Source organism: Parasteatoda tepidariorum, chromosome 10, assembly GCF_043381705.1.
Source record: "Parasteatoda tepidariorum isolate YZ-2023 chromosome 10, CAS_Ptep_4.0, whole genome shotgun sequence".
Classification (NCBI taxonomy): Eukaryota; Metazoa; Arthropoda; class Arachnida; order Araneae; family Theridiidae; genus Parasteatoda; species Parasteatoda tepidariorum.
Genome location: NC_092213.1, coordinates 64,461,037 through 64,485,792, shown reverse-complemented (window position 1 = coordinate 64,485,792; position 24,756 = coordinate 64,461,037). Strand labels below are relative to the sequence as shown.

Below are 24,756 nucleotides of genomic sequence, written 5' to 3'. Positions count from 1 at the left end.
CTTTTTAAAATAAGAACTTTTTACTTTTCACTCGTTACTTTTTTTAAAATTACTTGTACTTTTACTCGTTACTTTTTAAAAGTAAGGTTGCCATGTATGGTCACAATGCAGTAAAGCCATCACTCATGTCAAAACTTAATACGACTGTCCCCCCCCCCGTCGCTTTTCATATATTCGTACTTTCCGCTACTGATTACATACTAAGGTTAAAATAAGAAAATAACGAATTATTTTTTATTTGTCATTTCTTACTTAAAGCTTCCGCGAAACACCATTTAGGAACAACTGGTTTAGAGATACAAAGAGAAAATGTGTTTTTCAATCACGCAAAACAGTTTATGATATTTCAGTAAAAGTTGTTTTACTACCGTATCAGTCACAATGCAGTAAAGCCATCACTCATGTCAAAACTTAATACGACTGTTCCCCCCCCCTCGCTTTTCATATATTCGTTCCTTCCGCCTCTGATTACATACTTAGGTAAAAATAAGAAAATAACGAATTATTTTTAATTTGTCATTTCTTACTTTTTTTAATCCTTTAAAAATAGTCAATAAAGATTGAACTCAGAATCCCCGTTTGCTTCGAATACCGTTGGTGCAAACGAATAACATTACATCGAATAACGTTGTTTAAATATGCAAGGTAACACGTTGAATCATTAGTGAACATAAAATTAAATAGGTAGGTTTATATTATAATATAAACCTAAGTATTAGGTACATTTTAAAAATATTAAAATTTTGATGATTCATGATCAATAAATTGCAACTAATCGTTGGTCGCATCACCGATGGCAGTATCAAATTTGCAAACATTTATTTCTACTCTATCTATATTCTGTCAATAACAGAATAAATAACAGATACAAATACATTTGACTTCAAATTGAGATTTATTAGATGCGCCAAATTTACAAACATTTATTTTTACTTTATTTATATTCTATCAATAACAGAGTAAATGAGAGATACAAATACATTTGCCCTTAAATTGAGATGTATTAGATGCGCCAAATTTACAAACATTTATTTCTACTCTATTTATATTCTGTCAATGACAAAGTAAATAAGAGATACAAATACATCTGTCCTCAAATTGAGATTTATTGGCAGCATCAAATTTACAAACATTTATTTCTACTCTATCTATATTCTGTCAATAACAAAGTAAATAAGAGATACAAATACATCTGCCCTCAAATTGAGATTTATTAGATGCGCCAAATTTACAAACATTTATTTTTACTTCATTTATATTCTATCAATAACAGAGTAAATAAGAGATATAAATACATTTGCCCCTAAATTGAGATTTATTAGATGATCCAAATTTGCAAACATTTATTTCTACTCTATCTATATTCTGTCAATAAAAGAATAAATAAGCGATAGAAATGCATTTGACCACAAATTGTGATTTATTTGCAGTACTAAATTTACAAACGTTTATTTCTACTCTATCTATATTCTGTCAATAACAGAGTAAATAAGCTATGTAAATACATTTGATTTGAAATTGAGGCTCATTGACAGTACAAAATTTACAAGGAGGAGAAAATATTGCGAAATAATGAAACCCAAATTTTTATCGAATCGTATTCTGAAACAATTGAAAGTTAAAAGTAAAGAAATTCAAAGAAAGCTAATGAAGAGTCGGTGGCTTATTTGATATTGATATTGTCTTTTGAAAACCACTGACTTTTCATCTGCTCTCATTAAAAATTCTATAAGAAATTCTTGCAACACATTTTATATTTTACGCATCTTAATTTAATTTTTTTTTAAAAAAACAACAACTTTTCGATGAATTTGCCCGAAAAAGTTATAAATAAAATATTCCGTGTAGCTTATAAAAATCTAGTTTATACAGTCTTGGCTAATTTTCCAAATATTGCGTTCAATTTATATACATTTTATCTTTAAACGTGTTTCAAGAATTTATTATAAAATATTTGGAGAATAATAGTCGGTGGTTCATTTAGTGTTATTATTTTTAACTAAAGACTGCTGACTTTTCCTCTGAATTCTTTGAAAAAATTGTATCAGAATCTTGCAACACATTTTTAGATAAAATTTACATAAAATGAACATAATATCTAGAAAGTTAACTAGAGATTATATCAGCTGGATTCTAAATAGTTTCACCTAATACTTTAATTTTTCTTGTGAAACCTGAGAAGAGCAATAGTTATTTTTTGAATTTTTAATAATTACTGTTGAAAAATTTGTTATGTAATTATTTTTAGTAAATTCTTAATGCGGATTATTTTAATCTGGAATTCAAAAAAAATTCAACTGAAAATGAAGATCCTTTAAGAAAAACCACGATTTTTAACCATTTGAGTAGCATGACCTCTTAAACTTCATAATAAATCTCTTAATTTCATTACTTCGACCTTAGAATTTATTTCTACGCATATGAAAGACATTAAAACTGAACTTTCAAAAGAAAAAAGCGGAAATTTCTTACTTAGCATTCACTTTCTCGAAAACATTTTCATTCCAGATAAATTCTTTTCCATCGAATTAAAAAAAAACCTGCTTCGCGTTTTTTAATATGTATCTTTCCATTAAGTACATTGTGAAACAATAACTTTTTTGTGGCATTTAAGAAATTGTATTAAATTCATAATGTTTTTATGTTTCTTGCTTTAAATCGTTTTCTCCTTCCGTGTAGAAAGTAATGAATAAATTATTAGGCTCATTGTCTTAAAAGAACATCGCAAAATCTTACAAGAACAAAAATTCATTACGCATGATAGCGTTTTAAATTAGTTGTACTATTCCCTCACTAATATACATAACTATTATAAATAAAAGAAACGTTTTTTTGGTAAGTTTTTTTGAATGAATTAAAGTACATTATTATTATTATTTTAGATTTTGTGAGCATTTCAATTTAAATGTTGTATTAGGTAAAAGTGCAAGTAAGTTCTATTTGCTTCCTATTCCATAATAGTCAAATTTTATACAATTTAATCGTTTCTAAATATGTGTAACAAAATTATCTGAGCTTCAGCTCTCTATTTCCTGCCACTGTTTCTTACTCGAAGCTTACGAAACATAACAGTAAAAATAGAAAATATTGAAATTTCTGAAGAAAAAAGGCAAAAATCAGTAGCGAGTGTTCAATATGTCACGTCGGTTTATAGTTTCAAGAACTCAACAATATTGGTTCTGTAAAGATTATTTATTATACTGCCCTGATAAATGAAAAGCACAAACTTCAGTTTTTTTTTTTTCAAAGTTCTTTTTTCTTTGTAGTGTTTCCGAATCAGCCTAAGCGAGAACATTTCTTCGTTTTTCCTCATCTACTGTATCATATTTTAAATCGTTTCAAATTTGCCATTTAATAAATGAAGCATTAGCCCATGATGAAAGTTATCCTCAAGTATAGTAAAATGGGAAAAAATTAGAATTATGATGGCTCCATAAATTAAAGCAACATTTTAAAGTCAAAATTTGCAGCTCGTCAGAATAGAAAAAATAAACTTTATAAAAGGGCATATATGTTATAATTGTGTTATAAGGATATTTTTAAATTCCTGCCAATTGTATTAAATAACTTTATAATATTTAATTTATATCCGATTCGGTTTTGTTAAGCCTAATTTGAATTCATATTAATATTCTCTCTGTGCTTGATTAAGAAATTAATTTTATTTTAAGAAATATTGTGAAGATTCATCCTAAATGAATGATTCTTACTGTTGTATCGTAAAAATAACTTTACTGACTCTTATGTGCATCTTTCCTTACTGTACTTATAAATTTTAGCGTTACTGAATAACAAAATGGTGGTGACTACTTTACACCAAGAAGTGCAAGAAAGTCTTCTTAGTGTAGTTAAACACCTAGATTCAAGAATTGAGCTTAGTGTTTCACTACATCATTTCGGTGTAAAGTTGTCACCATTTTTGTCGTTGAAATGCCCTATGATTTTCACAGTGTATGAATACCTGATCTATGCTCTATTTCATAGCTATAATCTTTAAGCATTAAAGCTCTTTCTGCTATTTTATATTTAACCTTCTCATTCATGGTTTGTATAAAAGCTAGTTCAGGTACTATCAGGTACTAGTTCGTAATGAATGCAAAAAATTTAATATATATCTCCGTTAAAAAAGGGAGCAACTACTTTTCACAAAAAAGAAGTAGTCAAAAGCCATACGTAGCCCTTGGATGAATTGCTTTACTGCGTTAATGTTTTTTACACTATTTGGTGTAAAGAAGCCGCAAACAATTTTGCTATTCAATAACATCAAAGTTTATAATTGCGGTAAGATAAGATGCACATAAGAGTCAGTATAGTTATTTTCTACAATACAATATAAAGTAAAAATCATTAATTTAGAACGAATATATAGACTAATTCTTAAAAAAATTAGTTTGTAAGTCAAACACCCAAGTAGCATAAAGAGATTCTTAAGAGGAATTCGAACTAAACTTAACAGAAAACAGAAGAGGATAGAAATTATATATAATAAAATCAGTTAAAATCAGTTATATATTAAAATCAGTTCTCAGAGATTTAAAAACTAAAATATAATAATACTTATTACACAACTAAAAGCGTACATATTAAGCTGTAATTTTCTTTCTGTTAACGACTATGAGGGTTGAAAATTACAACAGCTTTCTCCAGACTGTAGACAAACTACTCCTGATATTCTACTTGGCTCTTCTTGATATTCAAAGCTCGCCAAGTGCCAACCTTGGTGATTTCGTAAGTGAAAATATTTCTCGTATGGTGCAAAAGCGTAAAAGTTTGGTGCAAGATTATTGTTTAGATTTAAATTATACCCTTCAAATTGTAACTGAACACTCGATTTGGTATTAACCCGTAGTAAAATATTCCTTCACACAATTTTTTGGGTTGCATAACAGCATATTTGGAGAGATATTACACCACATTTTTTACAGTGTAATAAATAAACTTTAATTTTTTTATGTTCCTTGATAACTAAGATATTTACGATCTACAACTGAAGTTTTTCTTCGCACATAATAAATTGGATGAAATTCATTATCTATCATTGATTTTTGATTAAGCAAACGTTTTAATAAAGATTGTCTTAAAAATTATTGTCTTTTGCAATTTTGTTTAATTTTTGATTTCGCAATGGTTTCTAATGTGCTTCAAAATTTGACAAATTTTTCAACTTTCCCAGCAGGGATTTTTTAATAAATTTTAGACTGATTTCATAAATTTATCATATTAGTAAACCAAATATTTTTGAAAAAATGCGCTTCGAGTAAAAAAAATTTTCTCCTTTTGACTTTTAACATTATAACAAGTTTCAGTAAAAGCGATAAGTCACAATTATTCAGTTCACATAAAACACCTGTTTCTGAATATTACAAATGCATAATACTAAAATTGAAAAGGGGGTATTATTTAGAAGGGAAAAAAAGTGGAAAATATTTCTTTCCTTTTACTTTTGAAAACCGAAGACGCTTAGACATGTAAAAAAAGCAGAAAGATAAAACAAGAATGGTAAAAGGAAAAGAGCAGGTGAAGAATTACTGAGAAAGAGAAGCAAACAGTTAAATATGAATAAAATAATGACACAAAGCTATTAAAGGATAGAAAAGAAGTAACATTCTGAACAATTTGAATCGTAATGTATGTAATGTCAGTCCTTAGGTAAAAAATTGCAATGCTTCATTATTCTTTAAGAAAGAAAAAGAATAAAAGAAAGATAGTTTATTATGATAGAAAAACTTTTAACAAGAACTTCTTTCTCAAGTCTCCGAGGAATACTGCATTTAATTTCATTTTATTTGTACGCATAAATAACTTTTGAAGTTAATGGATGGCGTAATTTTTGTACAAGACTCCTTTTTTTTAAGATTTTAGCTCATTCAGAAATGTATTTAATTCTTTTGAAAACGTAAAAGTCTCATATTCATTCCCAACATATATTTTGTCCCCTAAAAATAGAAACATAATTTTTATATTACTCTCAAAAATATTACAAATATATAACACTATAAATATAAGTAATATAAATAATATAAATTTCATATTACGCTTAAAAATATGACTTAAAACAAAGGAATTTTTATATTACTCTCAAAACTGTTACTTCGAATTACATTCTTTCTCCATTGAAAATATTACTCCCAATAATTTAATTTTTTTATTACTCTTGGAAATGTTTCTGCGATGTAATCATGAAAATATAACATTTTGGTAATTTCAAAAGCTTAGATATCTATTGATGAATAGCTTTCGAATTTAGGGAGAGCATAATTTTCGTGCAGGATTTTTTTTAAGTTTTCAGCATGTTGTGAAATATAATCTTAATTTCATTTCAAGCATATTTATTAATCTCCCAAAACATGACAAATCTTCATATTATTATTCTAAAAATAGTACTCCTTATAAGATATTTTTTTATATTACGATTAAAAATAGGACTTATGATAAAAAAAAATTTATAATGCTCGCAAAACTGCTTATCCAAATAACATAATTTCTATGCTACTTTTAAAAATATTCCTCCCAATTATGCAATTCTGATATAACTTTTGAAAATTTTTCTACGATGTCATCTTGAAAATGTAACAATTTGGTAGTTTATAAAACTATTAAATTATACAGCTATTATATAGATAAAGTTATATAGCTATTGATTTAAATTTAATGAAGAGAGTAATTTTAGTGCAAGACACTTTGTTTTTAAGACTTTAGCTCATAGAGAAATATAATTTAATTGTTTTATCCACACAGAACAAAAAAACTCATTTTCGTTTCAAAAATATTTTTAATATCCCAAAATCATAGGAAAATCTTTACAATACTCTCAAAAATAATACTCCTTATAATGAAAATAAATAATAATAATAATAACTAATAATAATAAATAATAATAATATAAGTAATAATAATAATAAATTACGTCAGGATTTGTATTATTGAAAATAATTCCCCGATAATGCAGTTTTATATTACTCTTGAAAATATTCCTGCTATGTTAGGTTGAAAATGTGAATTTTTGGTAGTTTAAAAGCTTAAAAATTTATTGTTTCATAACTTTTGAAGTTAAAGGAGGAAGATAATTTTGTGCAAGGCTCACCTTTTTAAAAAAATAACTATATTAACCTCATTATGAAATAGAATTTAATTATTTTACCAGCATAGTGCAAAAAGTCTCCATTTCGTCTAAGCATATCTTTTATCGCCCAAAACCATAACATAATTTAACTTACTCTTAAAAGGATTTTTCCAAGTAATATAGTTTTCATAATAAGGGTGAAAATAAGGCTTTTAATAACGAAAATTTTATATTGCTCCCAAAACTTTTACTCTAAATTACATCATTTCTATATTACACTTGTTATAGCAAGCTAAAAATGAACTACAATAATAACAACTACAATTAACTACAATAATTTTTCTACAGAATTGAATGTAATCTTCATTTTATAAATACTTCTTCAGAAAAACTACAGTTGTTTTGTATTTTTGCAAAAGTGAAAGTGAGAGAGTCTTAAGGTAATCAAACAGGGTTTTGATGTTTTGAAACTCACTTTCTTTGTTAATAAATCTTCAATTTTTCATAATGCGTTGCCAAAGATAATATACACTATCGATATGTACAAAAAAATGCATAAAATGCATAATTGTATTTGTTTTACAATTTAGAAGCATCGGAAATTTTTAGTTGTGATTTTAGCACAAATAATTATTTTAAAATCTGCAAAAAATTAGATATCTCAATATTTCTCTATTTTAGTAATTCCATTGCTAATTTTATTTTCATCTACTATTTATTTATTTTTTTACTTAAAACGTTGTCTTTACACCAAATTATTGTAAAAATAATATTATAATATAATGGAAGTAGTAAAAATGAATAGTTTCTTTTTTATTCGAATTCATTCTAAAACAGAACTACTTCAGAACTAAAATTAGACATATCATTTTGTCTACGCAAAATAAATTTTTAGTTTGAGTTTCACACTACTTTATATCAAACCAGTTTACATAGTTAATTTATTTAAAAATGAATATTTAATCTTAGATTCTTTAGCTTCAATGATTAATCTCTCCTTCATAAATTTATTAATTTCAGTCTGTTTTTGAAATTTGTAGTAAATAAATTTAGACTATTTAAAACAATCTTCCTTTTTTATAGCTTAAAAACAAATCTTTTCAAATTAAGCAAAAAGCTTGTAAAATAAATACTGTTTATAGTACTTTCAATTGAACATAAATGAGCTTAAGATTTCTGGAACTGCTTGTTTCGAAAATTAAATCTAAAATGTAAAAAGAAAAAAGATGAAAAATCCTGAAGCTAAGGCGAACAATGCAAAAGACATGAATCTACACTGCTAGAAATTTCTTGGAAAAAATGGTTAAATAACAATTCATTTAATTGTTATTTTACCATATTCAAAAAAATTTTAAAAAAAGTCATAAAAAATGGTATTCAAACTGCTAGCAGTGAGAAAAATAGTTTGTTGACTATTTTTACTCAATATGATTAAACAACCGAGAATTTTATTGGCACCAACTACTCCCATCTTATAAATCTTGCAACTGGGATGCATGCTGCAGCCGAAACTGCTTACTGGTCAATCTTACGATCGACTGAACGGGCTTTCGAATCCCAGTGATGACAATTCAATATTTCTTACATTCCTTCTACACATGAAGAATCTCCAGTGTCCTGCACACCCAAATTGTTGATCCTGATTATCAGAACAGACACCACAGAGCTGTTAAACACAAAGCTCTATGGTTTCCCATTGCTCACGATAGATAGCACCATCAAATAATCTAATATTTTTGCATATTAACAGTAAGTTTTTTAGGCCAGTAGTACTACAGATTGTAAATAACAGTAATTTTGCAGTTTTTTTACCCCCAAAATTTCATAGGGGAACTGGCCAAATCAACAAAGTCTTTAAACTGTATTTTTTATAAATTTTCTATGAATATAATTTTTTTATATATAAATTTTAGCTAAATTAGGGAAAAATCACAAAAGAGATCATAGCTCAAAAAGATACGCATGCAATTTAATGAAACTAGCATACATTATAGTGCTCATAAGAATGTATAAAACAGCATAAAAAATATTACCCAGACCATTATAATGTTGCAAAAATTAGCATATGTATAAAAATGAATGAATTAATCAGATACGTCAGAAGTCAGTTTGAAATAGAAAAAGTACCTTCAGTATGGAGTACAGAGTTGCAAATGCGAGCCATTGTTCTTGCGAGTCAGTTGCATGTGGGGCAAGAGTTTGAGGAGGAAGGTTGAGAGCAGATACACATCTTCCTAAAGCATCTCAAACATACTCGATAGGTTTTTAATCCGTTGACCTAGCTGACCTGGCGACTCCAAATACTGAATTGTTTGCTGCGGAGGATATGATCAACTACGATACCCTGTGCGGCGTTGCGTTTTTGTCCTCTTGCACGAAGTCTTTTCCTATTGCACCAGCATATGAGTATCAAAGATGTGCACATGAACATCAAGGATGTCCTTTCTATTCCCGTGAGCATTCATGGTTTTACGTGGAAGGACATGCAGATCAGTGCGTCCACCCAAAATAACCCCAAAATATCGTCCACCCAGATACCATCCCCACACAGAGACACTGCCTCCTTGGTATGCATCTCTTTCACAGATTTTGATGGAGGATATCGGGTTCCAAGTTCTCTCCAAATCAAACAACGCCTATTATCGCTTTAAAGGATAAATCTGGACTCATATGTGAGAATAACGGTCCTTTATTTATCATTCGTCCATTGAACTTGTTGATGCGCCACCTCTAACGTTCCCGTTCTATGAAGCGACGAGAGTAACACTCAAATGGCCAATCGCCTAGCGAACAAACCGAATTCACGAAGCCTTCTACGCCGCACAGTAGACATGAACACCAATCTTTCAGTGGCTGCACTAAAAGAAGATCTGAACTTATTCATATCGCTGGTTCAAAGCTAAAACGACACTTCTACACTCACTTCTCATTCAAGTAACATGAGAAGCGAGTGCAGAAGTGTCGTTTTGACTTCGAACCAGCGATATGGAGTTGTGGTTCTATTCCTTCGTGCACATAAAGATAAATATCAGTCATCGACGCTCATTTGGCTGCTCTTGGATGAACTTTCTGGATGCCGAACCTGTAATAAGAAATTGTTGCAGAAGTCTATGAACCATAAAATGACTCACATTTAACCATCTTGCCATTTCTATCTGATTTTGTCCTGCCTCTAGTCTTCCTGTAGATTTCCTACGCCGTTTTTCAGACAAACGATGCATGAAGGTCTTTTGTTACAAATTAGCTATCTCAAATTTCTAATTTCAGAAACACAGCGAAATTCACTGTACTATTGAAAATACTAATTCTGATAATACAGTTTTTGCTTTACTCTTGAAAATGTTTCTGTTATTTTGTCTTAAATGTGACTTACTTGTTTAAAAATCTTTTAATTTAATTACTGTAACAGATAACACTAAAATAGGAAAAATAATGCTTTAAATGCAAAAATCTCGATTACAATAGTTTGTAAGACAACTGCCGTTCGAACATTGAGTGTGTAGTGTTATATTATTCTATTTATTCGTATTGTGTATTCTATTTATAACTAGCTGAAAACCCGTTCTTTGAACGAAAAACAAAGTAAATAAGCAATGAATCATTTTAATGAACACAAATCAAACAAACAGCAAACTTATACTCAAAATTTAGTCATATGCCAAAACAATAACATTTTAAATAAAAAAAAATTTTTTTGGTAATTACTGTTTGGTGCTATTCTCGATAACTTTACGTTATTAGATTAAACAAAACACGCTTTGCGAAGTTCAGCCCATGAAAATAAATATTTACGAGATTCAGTATCATTTAGCATAATGCTAATGCTCGAAGCCAACATCTTAATCAAAATTTACCACAATCAAACTACTTTCTCAATTGTTTTTCCCTAAAGGGGAACCGTAAAAATTCTATAGTCACAGTATCAATACTAAATACCTTAGTACCTATATTTGTAACCTATTAAAACAGCACCTATTACCACGAAACTAGTAGTACTTATATCCGTTTTAATCAAGCATCATTGGTGTTAGTAATGTGGTGATTTCTCACCGTTCTTCTAAGTCTAGAAGCGAATTAATATCTTTTCTCTACTAATTTTGCAATTTAGTACATAACTTTTTTTTTATTTCAATTACCGTTAGTTTTAAATTATTTCGTTTATTGAGTCCCGTTTCAAAAGCATACTTTTAAATAAACATGTGGCTTCACATAACTTTAAGAATACTGATTTGCGGACGTAGCCCTTACATGTCATATCACATTAATTGTTGAGCTTATATAGCCGAGACTGGACTGTATTAGCAACTTAACTATGACCTATAAGGCGGTTTCAAAATAAAATAACGTATTGTCACAAAAGCAGTGTGGCTTCTGTTACATTCGTAACCAATGGTAGAAGCAGTCATTTGCCGTTCCCATTTTCAACCACATCTTTACTGGAATAGTTTGAGAAGACTTCCATATAAACGAATTTAGCTATTCGTTATTGCTTTCACTTTTCGAACCAATGCAACTAACCAGTTAATTGCCATTTGACAGGTCTTCGAATATAGGCCTGATTGCCTCTTAAGTCATCCGTCAAACCTCGAAGAAGCGAAACGGCCGGTCCAATGATCACGCTTTCAACTATATCAAATGGTATCCGGACAAAACGGTTCTAAAGTATAAAGTTTCAAAATATGCAATAAAAAAAAATTTCTCAGAAAAAAATTCTTAACCAGAAAACTCCTTTTATCCGGGCAAAACGGTTCTAAAGTATAAAGTTTCAAAATATGCAATAAAAAAAAAAACGATTTTTTTTCAGAAATAAAAATTCTTAACCCGGAAACTCCTTTTATCCGGGCAGAAAGATTCAAAAGTATAAAGTTTAGAAATATGCAAATTTAAAAAAAACGATTTTTTTTTGCAGAAAAAAATTTCTTCACCAGAAAAATCCTTTTATCCGGGCAAAACGGCTCGAAAGTGTGAAGTTTCAAAATATGCAATAAGAAAAGCTGCTTTTTTTTCAGAAATAAAAATTCTTCGCCAGAAAACTCCTTTTATCCGGGTAAAACGGTTCGAAAGTATAAAGTTTCAGAATATGCAATTAAAAAAAAACGATTTTTTTTACAGAAAAAAAAAATTCTTAACCAGAAAACTCCTTTTATCCGGGCAAAACGGTTCTAAAGTATAAAGTTTCAAAATATGCAATAAAAAAAAAAACGATTTTTTTTCAGAAATAAAAATTCTTAACCCGGAAACTCCTTTTATCCGGGCAGAAAGATTCAAAAGTATAAAGTTTAGAAATATGCAAATTTAAAAAAAACGATTTTTTTTTGCAGAAAAAAATTTCTTCACCAGAAAAATCCTTTTATCCGGGCAAAACGGCTCGAAAGTGTGAAGTTTCAAAATATGCAATAAGAAAAGCTGCTTTTTTTCAGAAATAAAAATTCTTCGCCAGAAAACTCCTTTTATCCGGGTAAAACGGTTCGAAAGTATAAAGTTTCAGAATATGCAATTAAAAAAAAACGATTTTTTTTACAGAAAAAAAAAATTCTTAACCAGAAAACTCCTTTTATCCGGGCAAAACGGTTCTAAAGTATAAAGTTTCAAAATATGCAATAAAAAAAAAACGATTTTTTTTCAGAAATAAAAATTCTTAACCCGGAAACTCCTTTTATCCGGGCAGAAAGATTCAAAAGTATAAAGTTTAGAAATATGCAAATTTAAAAAAAGCGATTTTTTTTTTTGCAGANCGAATTTATTTGTTTTACTAGAATTTATTTGTTTATGCAGGTTTTTCCATTGCAATTCACTTATTTAAATTTTTAATAGACTTAATTATAGCCGAAATTTTAATCTTTTTAAAGAGATATCAGTTTTAGAAATTTTATCTTAAGATTTTATACTATTGCACATTTCTAATAGATTTAACGAATTACATGTCATTTATTTGAATTCAAATTTATTTTAAGGACTCAGTATTTACTAAAAAGATGTAATTTTTTTTAGAAAAAAAAGTTGTTATATGGATTTGAATGATTGTTTTGAATTCTTAGAATTTTGTGCATTTGCAATGTACCTTAGTTAGTAGCGAGCGAAGCGAGCTTGGTTTGCGAAGCAAACCATATAACATTGCGTAGCAATTTTCGGGGGTTGGCGAGCGTTAGCGAGCAGGGGGCGCAGCCCACTAGTTTAATATATTAACTTAACGTAAACCCCTAGTTTACGGGTAGCGTGGTCTGAATCATCAAACTTGTTTCAACAGATTAAATTTAGGTAATGAGCAAGCCTGTATTTCTGTATATAAACTGAGACAATCATTATGATCTCTGTTACACATTTATTGTCTAGACATCCAGAACAAGTTTCTTAATGCCAAAATTTGATATATTACTTAACGTAAACAACTAGTTTGTTTTTGCCAAGTTGGTATCGCCTTCTAGATCATTAGACTTGTTTCAACAGATTAAATTTAGGTAAGAGTAAGCCTGTATTCCTGTATATAAACGTATGTAAACTGTATATAACAATCGAGTTTAGGCTTGACTTGACAAAACGAATAATTAAAGAACGAGAAAATAAATTGTTTTAATTGAATAGAGCCCTAAGCTAGCAAACATTGCTGATATTATATTTTAAATATTTGATTAAAAAAATGGAGTACTACTTATTTTAAAACAATCACTAATTATACTAAATCAATGAATAAAATTCATTTTTCAAATGTATTTCCCAGGGCGGATCTAAATTACCGTTTAATAATAGTAAAATAATCAACAAAAGGAATTTATTGCACAATATTGCATAATAAAGTAATACCAAACTATTACTTTAAAATGTAATAAAAGTAAAACAGGTTTAGTTTAAAATATTTAGTATTGAATTATAATCAAAATAAAGAACGTAATATTGGCAGAAAATTATTTAAAAACTGATGATTTAAAAAAATATATTGCTAGTAAATACTGTTAAATAAGGGATAAATAAATAATTTACAGATAAAACTGCTATAACTTCAATAATTTTATGCCCAGGACACCCAAGTAGATCTTCTTCATTAATGGATGTATCACGGGATTTTTCTGTCCAACTACCTCTTATGATACATGGGAAACTTTTAATTAATCTCTCTGTTGGTGTGTTTTCAGTTTAAAGTTGGCAGTTGAATATTGAAATTAAAAACTTTCCAAACACTGGAACTTTTGATGAAATCTTTCACCAAATATAATCAACCTTAATTAAGTGAATTTCTCAGATGTTCCAAAAACAATTCATTTTCCTCTTAAATCTCTCGTACAACAATCTTAACGTCTATGTGCATTAAAGCAAATGGAAATGTGCGCAATGCACAGCTGCTTGCAAAAGAAAAGTCAACGAATTAAATTTCGTCACGCAAACTGTTCATTACAAGAACACTAAGAGCGCCTTTTAGCATTAGTGTTTAACGCAAGTTTGCCTAAGGGAAAAAGAGTTGTAATTTATTGTTTATAATGGCGAATAAAAATTTTTTTTATCTCTACACCATCCCCCCCCCCTCTCTCTCTCCCTCCCTCCATACCTCTCAAGACAGAAAAGACACTTTCAGTTTTCAACTTTCGATATTTTGTTTAAATTTCCCAAAAAATACATCATGGATGATTTTATAACTTAAAAGATGTTTAGTTTATGCAATTTTTCATATTTCGCAATAAGATTTGAAACTTTCAGAGGTTTGGGAGGCCGGCAATAAATTACGGAAAAAAAAAGCATTTTTGAACACCCTATGCCAAAAAAAATGAAGCAATAAACTTGTAACTTGTATCGATTACTTTAGTAGTTATTTTTGATAGCCGTATAACATTTCCTGAACCTAGAGTAAGCATTAATGAAGATACGGACATGTTTAAAAGAAAAAAAAATTGTCTTACGTTTTTTTGGCTATAACTTTATAAATATTCAATAGAATTAAACAAAATGTTTGGAGCCATTTAAAATTAATTACAAAATTATTAATTTAAAATTTTAAAAAAATCCGTTGAAACCTGCGCAAGATATAAGTATTTTTTACATGCGCAGTATTAATTAATACTGCGCATGCGTAAAGAAAATTTTTAATGTTTTTCTTTTCTTCATAATTTTGTAGTGAATCGTTTTTGGCAACTAATGAAAAGCGTTTGATTTGAATATCTTAAAAATTTAAAAAGTTTCAAGCAACTTTTTAAGTAATGTTTGTACATTTTAAGAGATAACTCAAAACGATCAGAGTTCACAAATTTCATTTTGTACTATTAAACAAGATTGTGGGGCAATGTGGGGGATCATCTCACATAAAAGTATGTTTTCTATAGCATTTCTTCTTTCCTTATACCATCACATTTTTGCTTCCGGACGATTATTGCAAGGTATTATTTGTTATTAAATTTTGTCATATGATACAAAATAAAATTTGTTGGAAACCCCTGATAATTCTGAGTTTTATTTTAAGAAGTATAAAAACTACTTAGAGAATTGATTGAAACTTTTTAAATTTTTAAGATGTATAAATTAAATTTTTTTTTTTCATTACTTGCCAAAAACGATTCACTATAAAATTATGAAGCAACTTTTTTAAATTTCTTCTGGAATTTCGCAGCATAAAAGAACCACCTTATATATTTATATGTTGCGTAGTGTTTAACTAGCTTTTTCAAAATTTATAATTAATAATTTTGTTATTAATTTTAAATTGCTTCAAAATTTTTGTTTAATTACATTTAATATTAATTAAGTTATAGCAAAAAAACGTAAAGCAAAAAAAAAAAAAAATTTTAATTTCCATATCCCCATAAATATTTACTATAGGTTAACGAAATTTTATGCAGTTATTAAAATTAACAACTAAAGTAATCAATTCAAGTTACAAGCTTATTGCTTCTATAAATACAAGCTTATTGCTTATATAAATATACAAGCTTATTATAAACTTTTTTTAAACTGATTATGCTAATCAGCAACTTCAAAAGAATTTTGTAGTGACCCACATAGACAAAGCTAACAAAAATTACGCTATCTTTAGTAAAAATTCTACGTTGAACTCTTAAATAACAAATTAATAAATAATAAAAATTTTAAAATTTGGAATTTAAATTATAATATTACCATTAAAAATTTTTAGCTTTCTTTGAGAGGCTAAAAACTAAAATCAATTAGGTACAATTTCCATATTTAATATTTCGTTAAATACCTATTAAATTTAGAACAATCACTTGAGCGTCTAATCTTACTTAACTATTTTCTTTAACTACTTAAATAAAATTATTAAAAATATTTTTTTCTGGGATTATTACAAATAATCATCATATATTAGATTTTATTATACACGACAAAATTAAATCCATTGTGACAGTTGATTTTATAGGATTTCTTAATAACATTCCACTTTCTAAACTAAAATACGTTCCTTTGAATTATTAATAAGATTATAGAAATATCCTAAATTGTGGATTTTCATTGCTGGGAAATTCTAATTAATCTGTGTCTTTTTAATAATTATCTTAATAATGGAGAAAAAATTTTTATTCAGAAAGATAGAATACTGCAAGGTTTTTATTTTTCGTAACTTCTGGCAAACTTATTTTTACACTAAAATGAATAATATAAAATTTATTTTTAGATTTATTGATGATTTAAATACCTTTAAATTCAAAAATTATATAATTATGTTAAATAATATTTACCCCAAGGAATTAACTTTGCTTCATAATATATTATTTCGATAATATTATTTTTAATGTTTCAGCTTTAAATGTTAAAAGAAGAAGAATATCTCCATTGTGGACATATATGATAAGAGGAATGATATTAAGTTTCATATAAATGCATGGAATCTAATGTTCCTAGAAATAAAGGGAACTAAAAGCACTTGTAGTAATATTTGTTTATCTGAAAATAAAATAAACATACTTTTCCAATTTTTAATAAATAAAAAACTGAAAGCAACGGTTATACAAGAAATTTCTCTTTAAAATCATTGAGTCATTGTTCATTGAATTTAATCAAAAATATTTCTTTCTTTATCTAGATTTATAACGTTTAAATATCTAGATTATTATATTTGTCACCACGTACATAACAATTTCGGGTAAATCCGTGGCAAACGAAAATTAAAATTAGATCCGCACTTTATTGTAAATAAGTTTGAAATTTCATAACTAACCAACAATCTCCTCCAATATTCACTTCAAAAATAAATACTATTCAATAAATGTTATTCAATAAATGTTCAATAAATGTGGATTCTGTACTTGCAGATTTGTGCTTCGACTGGTCTCCTGTGCTCTTGGACGTGATTGTGGGACTCCAGCTCGTGCGTCTCTTGGGCTTGTACTTGAGCTTGAGAGTCCACAATTGATTGGTCTTCTGGTGCTGCGCGTAGTTGCCTCGCGACCGTGATCCTCTAAACTATTTGACTGGCCTGGATCACCGCAATTCAACTTTTTAAAATCGCATAGTTCAAATTAAGAGGAAACACTTATGCATCCTATGACTCAAATGTTTTTCGATAACTATAACTATTAAATATTTTTTTTTATTGCAAGAGCACTTGACTATTATTAAATATTAATGAAATTATTGAAACTATAATAAGTAATTTTCGCTTCAAATTATCTTTGGATAAAATAAGTCTTAAAAATGTGAGTGGAATATTTTTTTATTAGCTTACGTCGAAATAAGCAAAAACTTAATCAATATTGTAACAGATCTGAACAATAGTCCGCTCTCTCGATGAAACTATTAAGACCACACGTTCTAGATTGTGGCTAAAATAGAATAATTTGAATGTCAATTTATGGTGCAGAGATATGATTATTTAGAAAAAGTACGGTTTTTGCGCAGTATTTCGTAACTCAAAATATCTCCTGAAGTTCAAAACTTCAAGCAATAAGTTTGTCTCGTAAGGCACATACATTCCACAGTGGACTGATCGTTAAGACACGGCTCCCAGCAGATCACCGAAGTCAAGCATCAGTGAGTGCGGTCAGTGTGCGGGTGGTTGACCGTTTGGATCAGTCTGCGTAGGAACCGAGGATGTGCGGTATTGGTCCTCGTTAAACTGTTCTACCGTAAAGTGCTCGACTTCGCGTGCAGATCGTCGGGCTATCGAAGCGAGGATGCCATCCCCTCTGCAGAGAATCAAAATTGTGATGGCATGTCCTCGGATTATCCTCAGGAATGTTTCCCAGACCGTCGTCAGTAGCCCATTGTGCAGCTCTAGTGTGACCTAAAATCAACTAAAAGCTAAAAAAGGCGCATCCGACATAAAAAGTGTAAAAATTCTTTTTACTTATGTTGGTGGATCTTTGCGTCTGCTTTCTTAATTTAAAATATCCTTTACATGATTTATTGGAATAGGATAGTGCAATATGATGCGTGAAAATTCATTTATCAGATAGGAAGTTATTCATAGTAGTTACGTTTGCAGTTTTGTGTTCTGCTTATTAACGAAACAAGTTTTTATCCGTTTTTATTTATTATAATATTAAAGAAAATAAAGAAACAACTATGCTGCAGATATCTGAAGCGTTTTTTTAATCAATATTGAGGAAATATTTTATTAATTAATTTGTACTAATGGATCAAATGGAAACTGAAATGCTTTCACTGAAAGAAATGAATTGCTCTGAGATTACACATTTGATGAAAGGGAGGGGGAGAATCATATGTGTATTTTTTCAATAAAATAATAATACTTCTGTTGTAGTTTGAGGATTACTAGATTTTAATACATCAACAAAGTAGAAAATCTGTCCTCCTCGTGATCTCGGGAAGAGCAGAAAATAACTCGAGTTATTAAAATGTGAATATGGACCAACAAGAAAAACAAAGAAAATATAGTGGGAAAGACTGTAGGAATGCTAGTGATGGTGTATTGATTGGGAAGAAATTTTGAGGAAAATACGGCTCACTCGATTTTCAAAATTTAATTTTTAACTTTTTACTATACACTTTTTTTATTTTTTCAAATTTTAAATTTTGTTTTGAAATTTTTAGGGAATGTAAATAAATGGTCGTGATATTTATGTATCTTTTATTTTTACAATTTCAATCGAGATCTTGCTTCTTAAAAATCTCAAACCTTCAAGTTTGTTTTTCTCGGAATCAGATTTCTTTGACAGAAACCATTGTTCTCCTCAGTCTTCATTTATCAGTTCAACAACTATTAGTATATGACGTCACTTGGGAAGTATTTTGTTATTAAAATTGTTGTTATGGAATCTTGAGTAAAGCAGAAATAAGTCAAAACTACCTTACACATCAATCAATCAGCGTTGAGTCTGCTTTGTTTTCTTTTACCAGCTGGTTTATATTTAGAACTTGCAGTTATTCTACAGAACATTTCCTTTGAAACTTTCTCTAAAATTTGTATCTCTCTGCAAAATATGATACGTGTCAAGTTCCCCTTGAAATATTGCTTTCACGCATTATTAACTTAAAAGTAGTCAAATGTAGGTATTTGTAATGGCAGAAGATAAAGTTATAAGTGTTGCTCTGTTATCGGCTTCTTGTAATATTATATTACAGGTAATATGGCATTCAAAATATTTTTGCTTATAGATAATGCAGAAGTAATTTTTTAATGATTGACTGATATTGACTAAAATTAATATTGATATAAAAGCAATTTTGTATTATTTTTTTTCTCGGTACTATGTTATATTACTATTCACCTGAATTTGTTATTCAACATATTATTGTACGTATTTACTCTTGGTACCATATACAATTGAATATATATTCTTGGTTTATTTTAGTTACTAGGTAAATTGAAAGTCGGAAACAATAGTATAGTGAAAAAGACTGCAGGGATATTAATGAGGATTTTATATTTTATAACCGTTGTTAAACAGCCGACCCAATTTTGGGTTTACAACTGCTAATGTTCATCTCTGTAGCCTTGTATATTTGAACCAATCCAGAAGACTCTTGGATCAGTACCCCCAGAGGTTTGATTTGTTATGAGAACATGGAGGACTTTGTGACCCGACAGATTTAACGTGCATCAGTTACCATTTGCTACACTGGGAGTCTTCGGTCGAGGGGGATGGAACCCATGCCCTCTTGGACATTGGCCCAGTGCCCTATCAACTAGGCTATCCTGGCCCCATACTAGTGAGGATGTATTGATTGGGGAGAAAAATATGGTTCTTAGCCCACCTAATTGGGGATATTTCCGTATCGTGATCTGTCGTTCCTACTACACCCACCAAGGTGCCAAATAGATTTTAAACTTGAAATTAAAAAAAAAAAAAAAAAAAAACATATAAATATTTGCTCAGGGGTTTGATTAGTTTCTTGCAGGCCGCTGTCCAAAAATCAGGGTTCGTGATTTTTTTGATTTTTCAAAAAAAAATCAAAAGAATTTAGATTTTTTTGATTTAAATCAGATTTTTTTTATTTTTATTCAAATACACTGTAAAAACTTTAATTTATGATTTAAAAAACTTTAACTGTTTAATCAAATTAAATAAATATTAAAACTATATTATAACAATATTTTAGAAGCTCTAACTTACTAAAATAATTTTCATTATAATACATAGCTTTGAATGCATAGCAACCATTTTGAAACAAATGCATAAGGGAAATTTAAAGACTAGATGAAATAGAGAATTTAAAGGATACTTCAGACTTTCTGTCTAGGTTTTTCTGAGAGGTACCTATTTTGTGAAAATTTAGACATAATTTGTGAAAATTAAAAATTATATTAAGAAATCAACACAAAAATATGGTATAAATATGGATTTATAGTTTCTTATGAGACACAGAAATAAAATTTGCAGAAATGTATTTTATTAAATTATTCTACTGTTTTTCCTAGAGTTGAATTTCTGAAGGTACCGCTAAACGGTAGTAAATTGGGCTTGGACAGATCCCTGTATTTTAACTATTAAAACAAAGTTTCAATTAGCAAACCATAATTTTAATTTAAAATTATGATTTTTTTTCCTCTTGATTTTTGAAATGACAAAATAAATGTAACAGATTGTGTTTATAAATGTAGTCATTCATCAAAAAATAAATAAATATTTAATCAATATTTTTATTTTAAAATATTCATTTTTAATCCTACATCAAAATAGATAACCTAAAAAAATATTTAAAACAAATCTGTGTACTCATTGGAAATTGTTTTTCTTACACAATTTCTTTATAGAAAATCTGATAATGTCAAAGATACTGTAAACATGAGGAAAAAAAATACCAGTTAATAACCCTACTGCTTCAAATAGACTTTGAAAGAATTCGAAAGGGAAGAATAACACTATATCAGGAAAAAAATATCTGAATTCATCAGCCTTTTTTTTCTTCTCTTTTTGGTATATTAGGGTAATTGCTTTTTAACATAACTGCAAGCTTTCGAAATATACACTTTCCACCAATAAAATATAATGTAGATTTTAATTCCATGCTTTTTCAATGAAAAGGTAGAATTTTAATTAGCATTATTTGAAATTTTTTTTTTTAAAAAATTCATGTTTAATATTTACTTTCTACAGCTTTGCAAGTCTATATTAAGACAGCATTAAATGTTTACTTTAATCTGTACTTTCAATCTCAAGAATAAAAAGATTTTTAAAAATGTAATTTTAAGTGTGTTGGAATTTAACACACACCCAAGAAAGAAGGTAATTTCATTAACTAAAATTAATTAATGCAGCTATTTAAAAAAAATTTTAAGACTAAGAAAAGAAAATAATAAGAGAATCAATAATTTAAAACACTGTTTTTTAACTTTTAAAATCAATATATATATGTTTTAAAAAATCAGTTGATTTAAATCAATGATTTTTTTTAAAAAAATCATTTGATTTAAATCAAGATTTAAATCGTGATTTAAATCAAGCTGATTTAAATCAACGAACCCTGCCAGAAATTGACAAAACTTGGTGATTATTCTGCCACTAGTCATGATATGGAAATCTCTCCACCTGATTTTCAAAATTTATTCATCTCGACATAAAGAATTATAAATTTTATTTTGAAATTTCTAGGGAATATAAATAAATAGTCGTGAAGTTTACATATATTTTTGTTTTTACAATTTGAATCGAAAGCTTGCTTCTCAAAAGCAAAATCAATGGTTTAAAAGTAGTTTTTATTGTAAATAATTAATATTTTCTCTTAATTTCTTTGCATAAGAAAGATTTAGACAAAAATATTTATAAATCTAATTCTTATGAAATAACACGTTTAGTGTTTATTTTTGCCAAAATCAGCACTATAGACAAGAAAGTTAAAGTTATGCTGAATTTCTGTAACCTTGCTTTTAATAATCTTCATATATAATGTGTTTTTGTCAGAAATATTACAAACAATCCTCATAGTTTTTTCAACCTCTATTTTTTAAATTTATATAGTGCAGGACATAGTTTTCTTATACTTCTGTGTTGACCTATACAATCCAACATTTTTGTGCATTTTTCTTGGTGTTTGACCTTTTTAGTACAATATTTTAAGATTTCTTACTTTGCCTATCATATAGATAAATTTTAATTATGCTAACTGGTATGAAAGTAAACACTACCATATTATGTTAAGCAAGTGGCCAGATGATTATTATTTTCATACTTGCTGCTAAATCAAAGGTGTTAAGTGTTACTGATACTATTAGATTTCTGAAATGTTAGCTATAGTTTGTCTAAAACAAGAACTCCTCCAGACATTCGTCTGGACCTGTGGTGGTGACTATGGTAACGAGGTATGACTATTTCAAGTAGGGGTGCGGGGTCACTGTTTTGGACTGGTTTCGGCTCTGGTCGGCAAGAGAAAAGGAATCTCTTTCCTAGAGTGAAGCTACCCTCCATAAAATGCGCCATTCTTGTTTCCATAGCACCAGACGACCTCAGACTTTCTGGCGGGCGGAGTTCTTAGCTTAGACAGACTATATGTTGTATTAGTTTGCTTTATTTTTATTAATCATTAGCAGTTGAAGAAAAATAACCGGAAAAATTCTATAATTATTCATTTACATATTTACATACAATGCTTTAAAATTGGGAGGGGAAAAATTTTAATTTATGGTACCTTATCTTGTAAAATAAAAAAAAATTTCTTTTGTAGGTTTTAGTTCGAATTATATCTTCATTATCAAATGCTATCATCTTTCGTTTTATTTGCCGTGAAGCTCTTGGAGTTATTAATGTAAGGTAAGTATTAAATGCATGTTATGTTTTTGAAAATATGTTCGATTTTCATTATATGCGGTCTAAGAAAAGAAAGAAGCTGTTTTATAAATTATAAATAATTATTATTTTGATAATTTTAACTGATCAACAGACTATTAACATAAGTTCTTTTAGTAGAAATTTGAGTCCATTTATAGATTCCTCATAATTTTTATAATTTAAATCAGCTCATTTAAAAAATACAGTGGAATTCGGATTTAACATTAAAAGCTAATAACAATTTCTCACTTTTAACATCATTTAAGCTTGGCCGACTTTCATTTCCGAGATCAATATTGTAAAAAATTCCATGTAGAGAGTCCTCTAATACTATTTCACTGAAATATCAAAGAGTTAGTCTTGTACAACTTTTAATATCCAACGAAAAAGTAAAATGTGTTAGATGTTTTAAACTAACTATTCTGCACTTTAAAAATGTGTCTAAAGACTAAATCATTAAAGTATTCAGAAAAGGTAGATTTAGATCACTTCTGTCCTAGGAGAACGTCGATACCCTCTTTATAAAGTATTCAAAATGCGATGACTTGTGAATCAAAGGTAATTTCAATAACTAAAATTATGAAATTTAATTGTGATGAACGAGGTGAAAAATCTTCAGGTCCATCACTACCATTTAATGAAGCAGAAGTCATGTTGCGGAGACTGGAAATTTTCTTCTTCCAAAAACATGACGAACAAGAGAGGAAAATGGATGCCATGGAATTGTTAGAAAATGCATTGTGTACTTTGAGACAAAAAGAAAAAAAAAACAGCATAAGCAAACAAAATTGTCAGATTTTATTTTATTAAAATAATGTAAGTTTTTCTTCTTTACTAAACATAACATTTAAGGATCAGATCGTATTTTGATACTGAAGAAAATATAATTAAATTTGTATGCATTTGAATTTTAGTTTTTATTAGAATTTCCATGTCCCTTATGTATCAATACCCTCGTATTTACAACTATTTTGATACTGAAGAAAATATAATTAAATTTGTATGCATTTAAATTTTAGTTTTTATTAGAATTTCCATGTCCCTTATGTATCAATACCCTCGTATTTACAACTTTTACCAGTTCGACGAACATCATTAACTCTTTAACAATCGGTTAATTTTCAAGAAAATAGTCATAAAAGTGCCTATTTTTTTTACTTTTGTATTTGTATTACATATTTGATTAGTGCTGCAACTAGTTTAAAATAAACCAACTATCTGCAATTACCTTAAAAATATCCTGTTACTGCCATAAGGTGTGTAAAATGAGAAATAAAATGTTTTCCGGGCAAAAGAAATGAATTAGTTTTGTTCTTATTGCCGCGTTACTACTTAACACTCCAACCCGTCAATATCACGGGAGCGAGAAGGGCAGGAGTTAAATCGTGGTTCATATAAAACTTGCTTTTCATTGCAAAACATACGTTTCGCACGATATTTTATCAAGAAAATTAACCCTTTCCAATATTCTACCATTAAAAAATTTGGTCAATAACTTCATTTATTTATAATTTTAAAACTAGTGCT

At 28.5% G+C, this 24,756-nt stretch overlaps 1 protein-coding gene across 1 annotated transcript in view; it reads left to right on the top strand.

Annotated features, from left to right (window-relative positions):
• The first annotated feature begins 19,190 nt into the window (after nt 1-19,190).
• The window catches only part of LOC107436512 (man(5)GlcNAc(2)-PP-dolichol translocation protein RFT1), a 32,624-nt gene continuing 27,058 nt past the window's right edge, over nt 19,191-24,756 (top strand). Inside the window, exons 1-2 of the mRNA XM_016048260.4 lie at nt 19,191-19,585; nt 23,126-23,211. Coding sequence (XP_015903746.1) covers nt 19,523-19,585; nt 23,126-23,211 — 149 coding nt within the window. The 5' untranslated portion in view covers nt 19,191-19,522. The remainder of the gene's footprint in view (nt 19,586-23,125; nt 23,212-24,756) is intronic.